The sequence below is a fragment of the Vipera berus genome (genome assembly GCF_964194415.1).
Source record: "Vipera berus genome assembly, chromosome: 10".
NCBI lineage: Eukaryota > Metazoa > Chordata > Lepidosauria > Squamata > Viperidae > Vipera > Vipera berus.
The window spans coordinates 21,719,338-21,736,607 of record NC_138213.1 but is presented as its reverse complement, the minus strand read 5'-3'; the positions used below and the strand labels follow the sequence as shown (position 1 = coordinate 21,736,607).

Here is a 17,270-nt window from a genome sequence, read left to right as displayed (position 1 = left end):
CTGAAAGCCTTTCATCAGAGGGGGAGGCAACACCAAGTGGAAACCAGAGATAGGCAACACATAGGACACAGGTCTGCAACCCGCGGCTCCGGAGCCGCATGCGGCTCTTTCAGCCGTCTCCTGCGGCTCCCAGTCCTCTGCCATGTGCAGTCCAAAAAAAAAGTGGGACTAAAAAAGTTCAACCAATCAATTCAAATATTCAGGGTAGGTGCATATCTCGCCTTGGCTCCACTCTTCAGTCAAACCCTGTTCTGTGCATGTACGCGCATGCGCACACATTTTTTGCGGCTCCCAGTTTTTCCTTTTTTGAGGGAACCGGTTCCGAGTGGCTCTTTCACTGTTTCAGGTTGCTGACCCCTGACATAGGAAATACGCTGCCCCACTTCTGCTCTTCTTGCCAATCTCCTTGCCATCTTGATTGAAACCACAACCACCACCTCTACTTCTTGATGCTTTATTTACTGCAATTATTTACTTTAAGCACACTGCCAGACTAAGAGGATTATTGAGAACTGTGGCATTCAATTTTCAAAAGTTGCTAAAGTTTGCTAAATACTGAAACTTTTCCCTCTCCTTTCCATAAAGGCATTTACCGAGATAGCTAATTAAATGGAAGTGCAACATCTCTCTAGGGCCGGGGGGGGGGGGGAATCTGGCACCCAGAAGAACCAGGTCACACAGCATTGATATATTAGTCCTGTTGGAATTCACAATAAGAAAACTCTAAAAAAACATTTCTCTGTCTGACATAGCAAATGCATAGGCCACAGCAGGCTCTTCCCCACTTTTCTTTATTCCAGACAATCTTACAACAGATTCCAGGTAGTATGTCCAATATTGGCTCTCCTTTATTCCTGGATCTGGCAAATAAGAAAAAGATCTGGGAAATCATCAGGCTATTTAGAGTGAACGCCAAGGGTCTGGACAATCTCTCAATGACCTCATAGCCTAGAACAGGGTCCCCAACCCCCGGTCCACGAACCGGCACCAATCCACACTGCACCAGAAACCGGGTCACATAAATGAGTGGAGCCCCATCTGTACACATGGGATGCAGGCACTGTGTATAACCACACTTCCTCCCTTATCTGCAGAAAAACCTCTTTCCACAGTCTCTGCTGTTGAAAAGGTTGGGGGCCTCTGGTATATGTAACAGCAGAGCATAGCTTGAGCACATTACATAACTGAATCCATACCACACCACTCCTCTTCGGCCAAAGAAAAAGCAAGATATCTCCACTTTTGCTCCTTTCAAATCCTTACCTGCCCATGCCACGCATAATGCAAGATGATAGCAGAATTTGGGTGGTTGCCAAGGAAAATGGGCATAAGTGTGGAGATGAGTTCATGCCGCAAAGTATGCCAAGAAGTGTTGATCTGTAGCAAAGCTAAGACCAACATATCTGGACAGTGCTTGATAGGGAAGCTGAAGAGCTGCTTGACTTGTTCATATTGGCCCACCTCTGCCAACCGCAACAGGGATTCAATCAAATCTAGGCTCTTCCTAACACAAAAGAAACAAAAATTGAAATTTATGAGCAATCACATGCTTTAGCTTTACTTGTGACTATCAAATATATATTTCTTTTTAATCCCATTTATATCCCGCCCTTCTCCAAAGACTCAGGGCGGCTTACAATCTAAAGCACAAATCAATGTGCTTAGCAATAGCCTTCATTCTATGTATATGCCTGCTTATTAGCGCCCCCCCCCCCAAGCGGCATTATTACAAAGTCAGCTTACTGCCACAAACAATCTGGGTCCTCATTTTACCTACCTCGGAAGGATGGAAGGCTGAGTCAACCTTGAGCCTGGTGGGACTCGAACCTGCACTTTTTACATCTATACTTGAAATGAGAATGCTGCTACCCTTTGTACACTTCAGCGAAGATCACCTTCTAATAGAATCCCATTTAGATTCTTAATAATGTCCAACACTGCTGTGAAAAATGTACAGATGTGCCAGAATACGACAGCCAGACTAATCCTTCATCTGCGTACAATGTATGTGGGATTCGTTCTTAAAATAGCTAGTGGTCTGCTTCTGGATGCAATTCAAAACACTAGTTATCACACAGAAAATCCCACATTTCTGGGACCTGAAAGACCATATTCATTGTGTACACTGGAAACATTTGTGAACTGGTTCTTTTAATGAGCTTTAATTGTCCTCATTTACACTGGTGTTTGACTATATTTATCAGTAAAAATATCTTGAAAATAAATAAATAAATCATGGAAAAGGAAAGCTAAAAATTAAAAACACAGGCTACAGAAGCTTCGGAGTAACGTAAGTCATTCCTATAGTCTCTTCTCTCTCATGATTGCAAAGTCTAAAAAAATGGGACAATACAGGGAATTTACACATCTATCTTTTATGCAACTGATTATAGTCTAGCCCAGAGCTCCCAAACCTTTCTGGGTTAATGACTCAGAGGGAAAGGGAGGAGGGAAATGCTTGTGCACATGCGCAAAAGACCGGCACATGGCGGCAGCACTAGGACCTATGTGCATGCGCAAGCGGGCCGCGTGCACCCACGGCGGCACCTGTGTGCATGTGCAAGCAGGCCATTAGCACCCGTGTGTATGCACAAACAAGCCATTAGCTCGTGACGCTGGCAGCAGTGCTAACGCTCCAACGCATGTACAAATGAGGCCACTAGCGCCTGTGCAGTGGCGCTAGCACGAGTGGGTGGGTGTGCACATATGTGTGCACTGGCCAGCAGGCTGCAGCCTGATACCAGCACACGAACCACAGGTTGGAGACCCCAGGTCTATCTAGCCAATACATTCAGTGCTTGGAACTATTCCCTTACTAATCTTACTATTTAGTTTATTTCATATATCACCTGTATTATTTTTATAAATAACGCAAGGCAACAAACATACCTAACGTTTCTTCCTCTTCCTTTTCCCCCCTCACAGCAACCCTGTGCATTGGTTTGGGTTGAGTGGAGTGACTGGTCCCAAAGTCACCGAGCCCGCTTTCATGCCTAAGGCGGCACTAGAATTCAATATTATCCTGGTGCGTTAACCAAATTACCCCTCTTTGGTTGTTCATATATCTGTCTGTACTCTTGGAGCTTCAAAAGTTCTTTCCATCAGAGAGGTCTCATGATAAATACTGTCATCACTCTGACCCCGCCAAGCAAGTGCATCTTAGAAAAGCAACACTGCTTACCATGTAGCAATTTCTCGATTATCATCCTCTGGTGGTGCTTTCAAGATCTCCGTGGAAACAGTATGACAGGGATAGTCAGCAAAACAGAAGATCTCTGGGTTAATGAGGGAATACTGAATGAATGAGAGCTGCAAAAAATGACATCATTGGAATCATCATTTCAGGCCTTTAACCACATTACGTGTGGATCTTCATCATCTTTTCCTTCACATTTTGTCCCCACTCTTATGCATTTAGATTATTTTTGTTTTTCCTGCTCACTTTCAGAACAAAATTTAAAAAATAGATATTCTCTTTTCACAACCAATTTATCATTTATAACATTGCATTATTGCATTATTACAAAGGGGGGAAATCTCATATGCATAAAGCTCAGTTTCTAAAGCAAATATTTTATTCTTTGCAGCTCTCAAAGTTAAGTTTCATTTTACTTAACATCTAAGAACAGCAAAGATGCTGCTGCGACTGCTGCTATCTCCCTTGCTATATTCTTTCAAATCCTAATAATATGTACTGGTATCCCAAGCATTCATTCCAAACCTGATTTGAAATATCAGCTATTTTTTAAAATTCTAGATCATACTACACCCAAGCGAAGACTCATGAATTAACAAATTAATCTCATAAACTATAGTCATTAGAAAAAAATGGAAGTGAAGAAAAAACCTGAGAGCTGCATATTTACCTGGCCTTCAGCATGTTTCCAAGGTCTGTATATAAGGTCAACTGGAAAAACCTCCAATCCTAATCCACGCTGAACTCCAAAGATTACAATTTGCAGGCCCTTGCTATCACGAATTTGAAATCCAGGGTGATCCAGCTCATAGGTTACTTCCTTGAAGTTTAAGGTTGGGTTCTGCAGCAGATATAAAGAAGTAGTAGTTTAATATGCAATATTTCCCACTTTTCCATGGATTAACATGGCACAGTCAGATATGGATTAACATGGCACAGTCAGATAAATACATTTCAGAAACTACACAAAAGGTGAGATTGTTTTCCTAGCCCTAAAACACTATCAAAACATAAAAGTTGAAGTGATTAGTTTACTTCCCTGTTTATCAGGGAAAGAAGGGAATATTTGGATTGGACACACAAACCATTTATGCAAGGACACAGATAGCAAAAAGCCTCCCTAAAGATTAAAAAAAATCAAGATGGTGGACAGAAGAACCTGACCCCACAAAGCTATTTACTATGGTTTGAGAATAGATTCCCTTCCCTGCCACTGATGATATTTTAGGTTTCCTAGATGAGGAGCAGCTAACCTCAGCCTCAGGAATCAGACTCCAGCCCTTCTGCAAGGGAAGGATTCCCGCCTCTACCCAGGACCAAAGAGAGGCAGTGACTGCAGACGTCCTATTGAGAGGGCTGAAGCAGCGTTCTCTGGCTGGACAATCTGACAAGAGAACAAAGCAGCTCTTCCTCCCCCAGATTACACATACAGTCATGGCCGAAATTGTTGGCACCCCAGAAATTTTTCCAGAAAATCAAGTATTTCTCACAGAAAAGTATTGCAGGAACACATGTTTTGCTATACACAGGTTTATTCCCTTTGTGTGTATTGGAACACAACAAAAAAAAGGGAGGAAAAAAAGCAAATTGGACATAATGTCAAACAAAACTCCAAAAATGGGCCGGACAAAATTATTGGCACCCTTAACTTAATATTTGGTTGCGCACCCTTTGGAAAAAATAACTGAAATCAGTCGCTTCCTATAACCATCAATAAGCTTCTTACACCTCTCACCCAGAATTTTGGACCACTCTTCCTTTGCAAACTGCTCCAGGTCTCTCTTATTGGAAGGGCGCCTTTTCCCAACAGCAATTTTAAGATCTCTCCACAGGTGTTCAATGGGATTCAGATCTGGACTCATTGCTGGCCACTTCAGAACTCTCCAGCGCTTTCTTGCCATCCATTTCTGGGTGCTTTTTGACGTATGTTTGGGGTCATTGTCCGCCTGGAAGACCCAAGAACTCGGACGCAAACCCAGCTTTCTTACACTGGGCTCTACAGTGCGACCCAAAATCCTTTGGTAATCCTCAGATTTCATGATGCCTTGCACACATTCATGGCACCCAGTGCCAGAGGCAGCAAAACAACCCCAAAACATTATTGAACCTCCACCATATTTCACTGTAGGTACTGTGTTCTTTTCTTTGTAGGCCTCATTTCATTTTCGGTAAACGGTAGAATGATGTGCTTTACCAAAAAGCTCTATCTTGGTCTAATCTGTCCACAAGACATTTTCCCAGAAGGATTTTGGCTTACTCAAGTACATTTTGGCAAACTCTAATCTTGCTTTTTTATGTCTCTGTGTCAGCAGTGGGGTCCTCCTGGGTCTCCTGCCATAGCGTTTCATTTCATTTAAATGTCGACGGATAGTTCGCGCTTACACTGATGCTCCCTGAGCCTGCAGGACAGCTTGCATTCCTTTGGAACTTGTTTGGGGCTGCTTATCCACCATCCGGACTATCATGCGTTGCAACCTTTCAATTTTTCTCTTCTGTCCACGACCAGGGAGATTAGCTACAATGCCATGGGTTGCAAACTTCTTGATAATGTTGCGCACTGTGGACAAAGACAAATCTAGATCTCTGGAGATGGACTTGTAACCTTGAGATTGTTGATATTTGTGCACAATTTTGGTTCTCAAGTCCTCAGACAGTTCTCTTCTCCTCTTTCTGTTGTCCATGCTTAGTGTGGCACACACAGACACACAATGCAAAGACTAAGTGAACTTCTCTCCTTTTTATCTGCTTTCAGGTGTGATTTTTATATTGCCCACACCTGTTACTTGCCCTAGGTGAGTTTAAAGGAGCATCACATGCTTGAAACAATCTTGTTTATCCACAATTTTGAAAGGGTGCCAATAATTTTGTCCAGCCCATTTTTGGAGTTTTGTTTGACATTATGTCCAATTTGCTTTTTTTCCTCCCTTTTTTGTTGTGTTCCAATACACACAAAGGGAATAAACCTGTGTATAGCAAAACATGTGTTCCTGCAATATTTTTCTGTGAGAAATACTTGATTTTCTGGAAAAATTTCTGGGGTGCCAACAATTTCGGCCATGACTGTATGGTATGAACACTTCACACCCGCTCAGAATTAGCCCATTCTCCTGGTCCACTAGACTAAGAACCCAAATGACTCAGTCAGATACAATCTTAAGGACACTGTAAGGACCTGTCTCAGGTGTCCCTCTCAGGAAAGCACAACTCTTTTGACACCATGTGATTGATCAAAAGAACTTTTACCTAGAAGTAGTGGTTGCAGTAAAGCCAAGCGGAATCTAACATTCCCGCGCAAAGCGACAGGCTATTCTTCCCACTGTGAGACCCAACCCCCCTGACCAGTCCACCGGCAGCCAATGCAATGCCGCAAGGTTATTTTGAGAACACCAAAGCACAGGACAGATAACAGTTCATCTTGGGGCACAGCAACCTTGGTATCAGGCTGGAAAGAAGTCCATTCCTTCTCCAAAGAGGATCACCCTCCCTAATTCCCAAGCAGCTACAGTGTTACAGCAAAAGTGAAAGTATGCAAAGAATGCTCCTCCAGAGAGGCCTCCTCCCCCCTCCCCCAGAATGGCAGGGCACCTGAAAAAGGGACCTGACATGCTGGCTGCCAAAAAGAGAGGGATTAAACCTGCAAAAAACAAAGGAGAAGAAAAGACAAAATTAAAACAATCACTTAGGTTTATCAGGGTATTGATTATGAAAATGCTCCACTAATCTAGGGGCTCTAACATGTCTAGAATCCACCTACACATTTTAACCAGAAGGGAAATCCTTCCAGGCTACCAAATACTGCCAGCGAGAATCCAAAATATCCTTCACTTCAAAATTGTTTACCTTTTATCATTACAGGTTCAAGGATAGGAGGAGGAACTGATCTAAGGGGTGAGGAAACCTCAGATTTTTAATAAACTACAGTGGAAAATAGGATGAACCTGCTAAAAGAATTTAGACAAATCTAATTCCACTGTTACAGGATTAATAATACGTTTAATGGAGAAAGGTCCCACAAATTTAGGTCCCAATTTTTTAGACAGTTGAAGCAATTGCAAGTAAACACAGTCTCCCACTTCAAAAGGTTTAAGCTCAATTCTTTTATCAGTTTGGGCTTTATAAGTATCGCGAACCTCTGCCAGCGCTTTTTGCACAATGGGCCAGGTGTTTTGCAGTTGGCAAAGATGGCACTCCTGGGTTGCCATTAAGAAGCTCACTCATAGGCTTCAACTCTTGACCAGTAGTCACCCGAAAAGGGGTGAAACCAATGTTACTGTGCACAATGCTGATGCGACCCTGGCACTTTGTGATAAATAAGTGGTTTTGGGTTGCAGTTTGGGTTGCACTGATATAGTCAGTAGAGATCTCTCTCCAAGGTGCTGATGGCTCAGCCACGGTTTGAAAACTCCTGCAGTTTTTCCTTGCCACTGCTTTGCCGAAGCACACACTGGACAACTGGCAAAATAGCTTTCAATGTCTTTTTTAAGGGATGGCCACCAAAATTGCCTCTCACCCATTGATCAAGTGTCTGGGAAACGGAGGGCACTTGAGGATAGTCAGGCATTGGGCTGAACTCTTTTCTCGTGGCTACTCTGAAAGGCGTGTAGCCAGTGCTGCTGTGAATTATTGTAGGCCGCTTTGGCGAAAGGGTGGAGGTCAGTCCAGTTTGTCTGTTGGTAGGAAACATAGCATCTGAGGTATTCCTCGACCATTTTGTTAGCGGATTCTGCAGCCTCATTGGTAGCTGGATGAAAAGCAGATGATAAGCCTTGGGATGATCCAATTAATTTAAGGAAATTCCTCCAAAATATTGCTGTGAACTGCACTCCTCTATCTGAAACTATTCGCTTAGGGGCACCATGCAGTTGGCAGATATGTTTCAGGAACAATTTAGTCTGTCATTGTGCAGATGGGAGTCCTTTACAGGGGATAAAGTGAGCCTGCTTTGAAAACAGATCTATCACTGTCCAGATGACAGTATTTCCTCTACTGTGGGGTACGTCTGTAATAAAGTCCATAGCTATTTCTTCCCATGGCTGAGAATGGTTGCCTACCAACTGCAGTAGCCCAGGGATTTTCCCTGGAATTCTTTTCACGGTGGCACATATGGTACAACTCTTGACATAGTTTTCCACATCTGGTTTTAGCCCCGGCCACCAAAATTGCCGACGGATGAGATGTAGAGTTTTTAAATATCCGAAGTGTCCAGCCTGTTTTACATCATGGCTGTGTCTGAGAGTATTGAGACGGAGGGTTTCAGGAAGATACAATTTTTCCCCCATGTATGCCAAACCATTCCTGCATGTTAGGGAGGTTTGATTATCTTTGAACCATTGATCGGTAAGGAGCTCTTGTTTTATCTTCACTCCCAGGTCATCAGGATTAGGGGTTCTGCGAGGTGTGGGTTGTGCTGCAGGTTTTGAACTGGGGATAATTGCCTCGTAGACCTCTTCGCTTTCACTTTTGTACTGTGGCAGTCGGGATAGCACATCAGCTAGGAAATTTTTTCTTCCCGGTATGTACTTTAAAGTAAAGTTAAAACAGTTAAAGTACTGTGCCCATCACACTTGCTTTGGGGACAATTTGCGGGGAGTTTTTAGTGCCTCTAAATTTTTGTGACTTGTATGCCGCCCTATCTCCCAAAGGACTCAGGGCGGCTAACAACAATAAAATACAAATAAATACAAATATTAAAAAAGAATTAAATTGTGTCAAAGTCCCACTAAAACCAATAAAAACATTTAAAATCATAATTCAAAACCCCATTATCATCAGTCCAGGTGGGCCTGTTGGAAAAGATATGTCTTAAGCGAAAGGACCAAAGGTCTGGGGCCATCCGGAGCTCCCGGGGGACTTGATTCCACCAAGCAGGTGCCCCAACAGAGAAGGCCCTCCCCCTGGGGGTCGCCAGCCGACATTGTCTGGCCGACGGCACCCTGAGCAGGCCCTCTCTGTGTGAGTGCACAGGGCGATGGGAAAACGTTCCTGGCAGCAGACGGTCCTGCAAATATCCCGGGCCTAAGCCATGTAGGGCTTTATAGGTAAGAACCAGCACCAGTTTGAGGATAAGAAAAAAGATTTTGGCAAAATGGATTTTGCCAGGAGAGCTTGAGAGACAAAAAATAAATAAAATCAAGACAAAAAGGAAAAGATTTTCAATGAATACGAAGGGGCAAAACTTTCCTATAAAAACATCTTACCTGTTTTGCCTTTTGTACTTGCAACAACATTTATAAGATTAAGTGTAACTAATTTTGAGAAAAACTTAACCACTAAGAATGTTTTGAATATTGTGGGGAAAACAAATTTAAATAAGAATGTAAACAGGATTTATGAAGAGGCAATCAAGATGATCAATGAAAAGAAGCTTTATATTGATGTGATTATTATTTGCAGAAACAGAATTTACATTTAATTGTCATTTATTTAAATAAGAACTGTATTAATTTAAGGTTGGCAAAAGAGAATATTAATGGAAGAGGAAATCAAGTAAAGCTATTATATGGACTATAGAATTACAGAAATAAATTGTTATTGTTTTTTAAACACTAACCCAGACAACACGATGTTTACCAAATATTAAGGTGTATGTTAAAAATCAATAAAACATATTTCTTTAAAAAAACAACCACGCACTCTTTGGTCCATGGAACCGGTACCTAGTACCCAAAGGGTTTGGGACCTCTGGTCTAACCCACATTTTTCTATCTTATCAAGTAATAGGTTGTAGTCTACTTTATCAAATGCCTTACTGAAGTCCAAGTAAATTATATCTGCAGCATTCCTCTGGTCCACTAATTTTGTCAACTCGTCAAAGAATGCAATAAGATTTGTCTGACGTGATCTGTTTTTGACAAAACCATATTGGCTTTTAGTAACGACTTTGTTTGCCTCTAGGTGTTCGCTGATTTGTTGCTTATCTTTTCCAGAATCTTCCTAGGTATTGAGGTCAGGCTGATAGGTCTTCAGTTTCCTGGATCCTTTTTTTCCCCTTTTTTGAAGATGGGAACTACATCAGCTCTTTTACAGTCCTTTGGTAGTTCCCCAGTGCTCTAGGATCTTTGAAAGATATAGTCCAGTGGTTCTGATATCACATCTGCCAGTTACTTCAGAAGCCTGGGGTGTAATCCATCTGGTCCTGGTGATTTGAACTCATCTAGGGTGGACAGGTGCTCACTTACCATTTTCTTGCCCATCTTAACTTGTGTTTCTAATCTGTTTTTTACGGTACTGTTTTTGATAAGATTGGACTGTTTTTTCCCTTTGTGTAAAGACGGATGCAAAAAACGAGTAAAGTAGTTCTGCTTTCTTCCTATTGCCTGTCACCTTCTTGCCACTGTCTCCCACTAATGGACCAATCTTTCTTGTTTTTTACATGTTGAAAGGAGCTTTTTTTGTTATTTTTGACTTTGGTTTCGAGTCTTATTCATTTTGAGCCTTAGCTTTCCTCACTTCATCTTTGCAGGCTCAGACTATTTGCTGATATTCTGCCTTAGTTATGTACCCCTCTTTCCACTTTCTATAATTGTCCTTTTTGTCTTTCAATTTATCAGAGAGTTCTTTATGCAGCCATGCTGGTTGCTTTTGAGAGCTGTTATTTTTCTTCTTCGGTAGTATTGTCCTGGACTAGGCTTTTATAATCTCACTTTTCAAAATTTCCCAAGCTTCTTGACCTATTTTCCCCTTGAGGATCTCATCTATTGAATCCTTCCCATGGTCTCTCTACGTTTGTTGAAATTAGCTCTTTTAAAGTCCAAGATTCTAGTTTGACTATGTTCTATTGTTCGTACTTGCATAATGTTGAATTCAAATATTGCATGATCACTCCCCCACAAGGTACCTGTGGCTTCAACACCTTCTATCATTTCATCTCTGTTAGTGAGAATTAAGTCCAATATGGCTGATCCCCTAGTTCCTTTCTCTACTTTTGGGAGACAAACTTGTCTGCTAGGTTTGTCAGGAATCTGTTTGATCTTCCACTTGGTGCACAGTTTGTCTCCCAGTTGATGTCAGGTAAATAAAATCCCCCATTACTATTGTGATGTGCTTCCTACATAGCTTAGTTAACTGACTAGTAAAAAGTTCATCTATTTTCTCTGATTGGGTGGCCTATGTTGTTGTTAGTTGTGAAGTTGTGTCCGACCCATCGCGACCCCATGGACAGCGTTCCTCCAGGCCTTCCTGTCCTCTATCCTCTTCTGGAGTCCATTTAAGCTCACGCCTACTGCTTCAGTGACTCCATGCAGCCACCTCATTCTCTGTTGTCCCCTTCTTCTCTTGCCCTCAATCTTTCCCAGCATTAGGCTCTTCTACAGTGAGTCCTTGCTTCTCATTAGGTGGCCAAAGTATTTAAAGAGCAGTCAGGGTTGATCTCCTCTAGGACTGACCAGTTTGATCGCTTTGTAGTCCAAGGGACTCGCAGGAGTTTTCTCCAGCACCATAGTTCAAAGGCTTCAATTCTTTGGCACTCAGCCTTTCTTATGGTCTAACTTTCACAGCCATACATTGCAACTGGGAAGACTATAGCGTTGACTATACGCACTTTTGTTGGCAAGGTGATGTCTCTGCTTTTTAGTGTGCTGTATAGATTTGCCATGGCTTTCTTCCTCCCTTGTGTTTACTTTCTGCATAACCTGTGTGGTGCCTGAGTTCCCCTATTTTCTTACCCTGTTTGATTAATGCACTTGGCACTCACTAGAAAAAGCTTGATTTTGCTTGACAGCAAAGTTGATATTCTTATCCACACACTCATCTATGTTACATGCACTGATAGCCCGATAATTTTTAGTTTGCTGGGGACAGGAATGTTCTGTATCAATTAACTCACTGTCCCTGTTGTTCAGTTTAAATATTTCTCAAGAAGATTGTGAATTTATTGCCAAGTTACTCAGTCTTTTTCTTTGATGGACGCAAACCATTTCTTTTGTACAGTTTTTGTACAGTATTTCTGGCCATGATAAAGACTGTGAAATCCTGGCCTGATGGCACCTCTCAACAGCTGCAGGACTGCTTTGAGAGGACAAACTGGGACATCTTCGACCACCCAGACCTGGAGGAATTCACTGCAGCCATTCTGGGCTATATTAAATACTGGATAGACACTGTTACTGTGGACAAACGAATCTGGATTTATCCCAACCAGAAGTCTTGGATGACTAAGGAAGTCCAGCGTCTCCTGCATGACAGAAACAATGTCTTTAGGTCTGATGATGGGGAAAAATATAGTGCTGCCAGAGCTAGTCTAAAGAGAGGCATTTGGCAGGCCAAGGAAGATTATAAGAGGAAGATTGAAGGCTTCCGGTTTGCCAAGTCAGCCGTCATGGACGTCTGGAGGACGGCTCCCGTCTTCCACGTCCAGATTCGCATTGCTGGGGGGTCCTAAAAAGACCGAAGAGTTGCCCTGGAGGGGTGACCAGACAGAAGGGGCTTTTGCAGAAACACAGGGGAGCTGCAACCCTCATTAGTGCCTGCATTCCCTTTGTACTGGCGGACGAAAGACTGGCCATAGTAATATGGCCAGTTACTAGGCTGCAGACAGCCGAAGTCAAACTTACCATCAGGTAACATTAAAGCAGCATGGAAGAGACGGAGGTAAGATTCCTCTCTTATACCTTAATCTTCTTTTCACCTAAATAAGCTGCTAAGTACTTTCCCCCTTGTGGAGAGGGAGGGGGAAATTCAACCCTCCCTTCAAATAAGCGGCGAGCAAGCCCAGGGGTGTTTAAAAAAAAAAAGTTGAAGAAAGAAATGGACTAAAAGAAAAGAATTTCCAAAGTACTTGGGGGACACCCAGTGGCTAAACTTGAAATTGCAATCTGACTTTCTCTTTTCATGGCAAAGATACTGGAGTGGGTTGCCATTTCCTTCTCCAGTGGATCATGTTTTGTCAGAACTCTGCTATGACCTTTCCGTCTTGGGTGGCCCTGCATGGTATAGCTCATAGCTTCACTGAATTACGGAAGCCCCTTCGCCACAACAAGGCAGTAATACATGAAGGGGGAAAACCCTATGGACAGTACCAAAAGGCAAAATGATATGATGCTGGAAGATGAGCCCCTCAGGTCGGAAGGCATCCAATATGCTACTGGGGAAGAGCAGAGGGCTAGTACTAGTAGCGCCAGAAAGAATGAAGCGACTGGGCCAAAGCTGAAAGGATGCTCAGCTGTGGATGTGTCTGCTGGTGAAAGGAAAGTCCGATGCTGTAAAGATTTTTTTTCCATAGGAACCTGGAATGTAAGATCCATGAATCAATGAAAGCTGGACGTGGTCAAACAAGAGATGACAAGACTGAACATCGACATCGACATCTTAAGTATCAGCGAACTAAAATGGACAGGAATGGGTGAATTTAATTCAGATGACCATCAGGTATACTACTGCGGGTAAGAATCCCTCAGAAGAAATGGAGTAGCCTTCATAGTCAATAAAAGAGTAGGAAAAGCAATACTGGGGTACAATCCTCAAAATGACAGAATGATCTCAGTTCGAATCCAAGGCAAACCATTCAATATCACAGTAGTCCAAGTCCATTCCCCAACCACCAGTACTGAAGAGGATGAAATTGACCGGTTCTATGAAGCCCTACAGCACCTTATAGAACTAACACCCAAAAATGATGTCCTTATCATCATGGGGGATTGGAATGCTAAAGTAGGAAGCCAAAAGATAACCGGAAGAACAGGCAAGTTTGGCCTTGGGAGTACAAAATGAAGCAGGGCACAGGCTGATAGAATTTTGTCAAGAGAATACGATGGTCATAGCAAACACTCTTTTCTAACAACCCAAGAGACGGCTCTACACATGGACATCACCAGACGGCCAACACAGAAATCAGATTGACTATATGCTCTGCAGCCAAAGATGGAGAAGCTCTATACAGTCAGTAAAAACAAGACCAGGAACTGACTGTGACTCAGACCATGAGCTTCTCATTGCAAAGTTTAGGCTTAAACTGAAGAAAGTAGGGGAAAGCTCTAGGCCACTCAGGTATGAATTAAATCATATCCCTGTTGAATATACAGTAGAGGTGACAAATAGATTTAAGGAATTAGATCTGATAGACAGACTGCCTGAAGAACTATGGACAGAGGTTCCAAACATTGTACAACAGGTAGCAACCAAAACCATCCCAAAGAAAAAGAAATGCAAGAGAGCAAAATGGCTGTCTGAGGAAGCTTTGCAAATAGCTGAGAAAAGGAGGGAAGTGAAAGGCAAGGGAGAAAAAAAAAAGATACGCCCAATTGAATGCAGAATTCCAGAGAATAACTAGAAGAGATAAGAATGCCTTCTTAAATGAACAGTGCAAAGAAATAGAAGAAAACAATAGAATAGGGAGGACCAGAGATCTTTTCAAGAAAATTGGAGAGATGAAGGGAACGTTTCATGCAAAAATGGGCATGATAAAAGACCAAAATGGCAGGGACCTAACAGAGGCAGAAGAGATTAAGAAGAGGTGGCAAAATTACACAAAAGAACTATACAAGAATGAGCTTAACGTCCCTGATAATCATAATGAGGTGGTCACTGACCTCGAGCCAGACATCCTAGAATGTGAAGTGAAGTGGGCTTTAGAAAAGCTGAGCAACAACAAAGCTAGTGGAGGTGACAGTATTCCAGCTGAGCTATTCAAAATCTTAAAAGACAATGCACTAAAAGTGCTACACTCAATTTGCCAGCAAATTTGGAAAACTCAACAGCGGCCACAGGATTGGAAATACTCCCACAGGATTTCTCAATACTCCCATGTTACATCACTCCTGCATGAGCTGCATTGGCTTCTGGTTGCCCTCCGGGTGCGATTCAAGGTGCTGGTAATTACCTTTAAAGCCCTACATGGCTTAAGCCCGGGGTACTTGCGAGACCACCTGCTGCCATTGTCAACCTCCCATTGCCCGGTTCGCTCCCACAGTCAGCCTCCTCAGGGTTCTGTCGGCTAAACAATGCCGGCTGGCGACCCCCAGGGGGAGAGCCTTCTCTGTGGGTGCACCGACCCTCTGGAATGAGTTGCCTCCGGAGCTGCGGATGGCCCCTGACCTTCGGTCCTTCCGCCGTGACCTGAAGACATGGATGTTCCAACAAGCAGGCCTGGACTGACTATAGTTTTAAATTTGGTTTTATTGGGTTAATTGTTATGTATTTATTACATTTATTGTTTAATTCTTTTTTAAATTTTGTATTTTATGTTTTTAACTTTTTATTGTTGTGAGCCGCCCTGCGTCCTTAGGGAGAAGAGCGGCATATAAATGTAATAAATTCAATTCAATTCAATTCAACTGGACATGGAAGCACTGATTGGTTCCAAATTGGGAAAGGAGTCCGGCAATGCTGTATACTGTCGCCCTGCCTATTTAACTTATATGCAGAGCACATCATGAGAAAAGCAGGGCTAGATAAATCAAAAGTTGGAATTAAGATTGCTGGAAAAAATATCAACAACCTAAGATATGCAGATGATACCACTCTAATGGCAGAAAGTGAAGAAGAACTAAAGAGCCTCTTGTTGCGGGTGAAGAAGGAGAGTGCAAAACTTGGGTTGAAACTTAACATTAAGAAAACCAAGATCATGGCATCCGGCCCTCTCAATTCCTGGCAAATAAATGGGGAAGAAATGGAAGTACTGACAGATTTTATTTTCCTGGGCTCCAAGATCACTGCAGACGGGGACTGCAGCCAAGAAATTAAAACTCTTGCTCCTCGGGAGGAAAGCCATGACAAATCTAGACAGCACACTAAAAAGCAGAGACGTCACCCTGTCAACAAAAGTGCGTATAGTCAAGGCTATGGTCTTCCCAGTTGCAATGTATGGCAGTGAAAGTTGGACCATAAGAAAGGCCAAGCGCCAAAGAATTGAGACCTTTGAGCTATGGTGCTGGAAAAGACTCCTGCGAGTCCCTTGGACTGCAAGGCGATCAAACCGGTCAGTCCTAGAAGAGATCAACCCTGACTGCTCTTTAGAAGGCCAGATCCTGAAGTTGAAACTCAAATACTTTGGCCACCTAATTAATGAGAAGGAAGGACTCACTGGAGAAGAGCCTAATGCTGGGAAAGATTGAGGGCAAGAGAAGAAGGGAACGACAGAGAATGAGGTGGATGGAGTCACTGAAGCAGTAGGCGTGAGCTTAAATGGACTCCAGAAGATGGTAGAGGACAGGAAGGCCTGGAGGAACGTCATCCACAGGGTTGCGATGGGTCGGACACGACTTCACAGCTAACAACAACATAAATGAGAAACAAGAATATTATATTGTCCTCTTCTTTCTCCTCCTTGCAATTGGTATTTTAATGACTACTATTTTTAATATTGTATGACTGATATAGATATGGAAATGAGATAAATAAGAACTGGATTACATTACTAGGTATTGGAGAAAATTGTGTAAAGGAAAAGGAGGTTATTTAGCAATATGAAAATGAGAAATCTTAAACATTTAATTTCAATATCAATGTAAAATTAAAGGTAGAAAAATATATAAGGTGTTTGATGTTTTAAAGATGGCATGTTAAAATAGAAAATATACTAAAATATTGATAAATATAAAAAAACTATTAAATGACTGGTGGATAGCAATGAGTAGTATGTTAATTTAGATAAGAGATAGTATGTATTAAAGGAAAAAAGAGAGAGGAAGTATTGGTTACAATAACTTGGAGATTTGTAATAATATGTATTTGTCTGAAATGGAACTATTGTAAACCGGACACCACATTGCTTTTTAAAGATATTATTGTAATATTGGAAAACTAATAAAAAGTAAATAGGAAAAAAAGGAAGATTGAAGATTATTTTCATAACAATGATGTGAGGCAGGTGTGGCAGGGGATCCAACAAATCACCAACTATAGACCCAATAACATCACTCCTGTTGACAGGGATGCTTCATTGGCAAAGGAGCTGAATCATTTCTTTGCCCACTTCAAAGTGAAGCTATCAGAGGCAGCTATGCTATAGCCACTAGTCCACCGCAGCCCTCCCCTCACTGTGGAGGAGCATGAGGTGAGGAGTATCTTGAGTATTGTGAACTCAAGGAAGGCTGCTGGACCTGACAGCATTTCTGGCCGAGTGTTAAAAGACTGAGCA

General features: G+C 42.3%; 1 protein-coding gene across 5 annotated transcripts in view; it reads right to left on the bottom strand.

Annotated features, from left to right (window-relative positions):
• The window catches only part of CNOT1 (CCR4-NOT transcription complex subunit 1), a 148,032-nt gene that overhangs the window by 75,448 nt on the left and 55,314 nt on the right, over window positions 1-17,270 (bottom strand). For all 5 annotated transcript variants that reach the window (XM_081336113.1, XM_081336115.1, XM_081336117.1 and 2 more), the window contains exons 11-13: window positions 3,867-4,037; window positions 3,182-3,309; window positions 1,264-1,504 (exon numbers count right to left, since the gene is read on the bottom strand). In XM_081336113.1, the coding sequence (XP_081192239.1) occupies window positions 1,264-1,504; window positions 3,182-3,309; window positions 3,867-4,037 (540 nt within the window). The remainder of the gene's footprint in view (window positions 1-1,263; window positions 1,505-3,181; window positions 3,310-3,866; window positions 4,038-17,270) is intronic.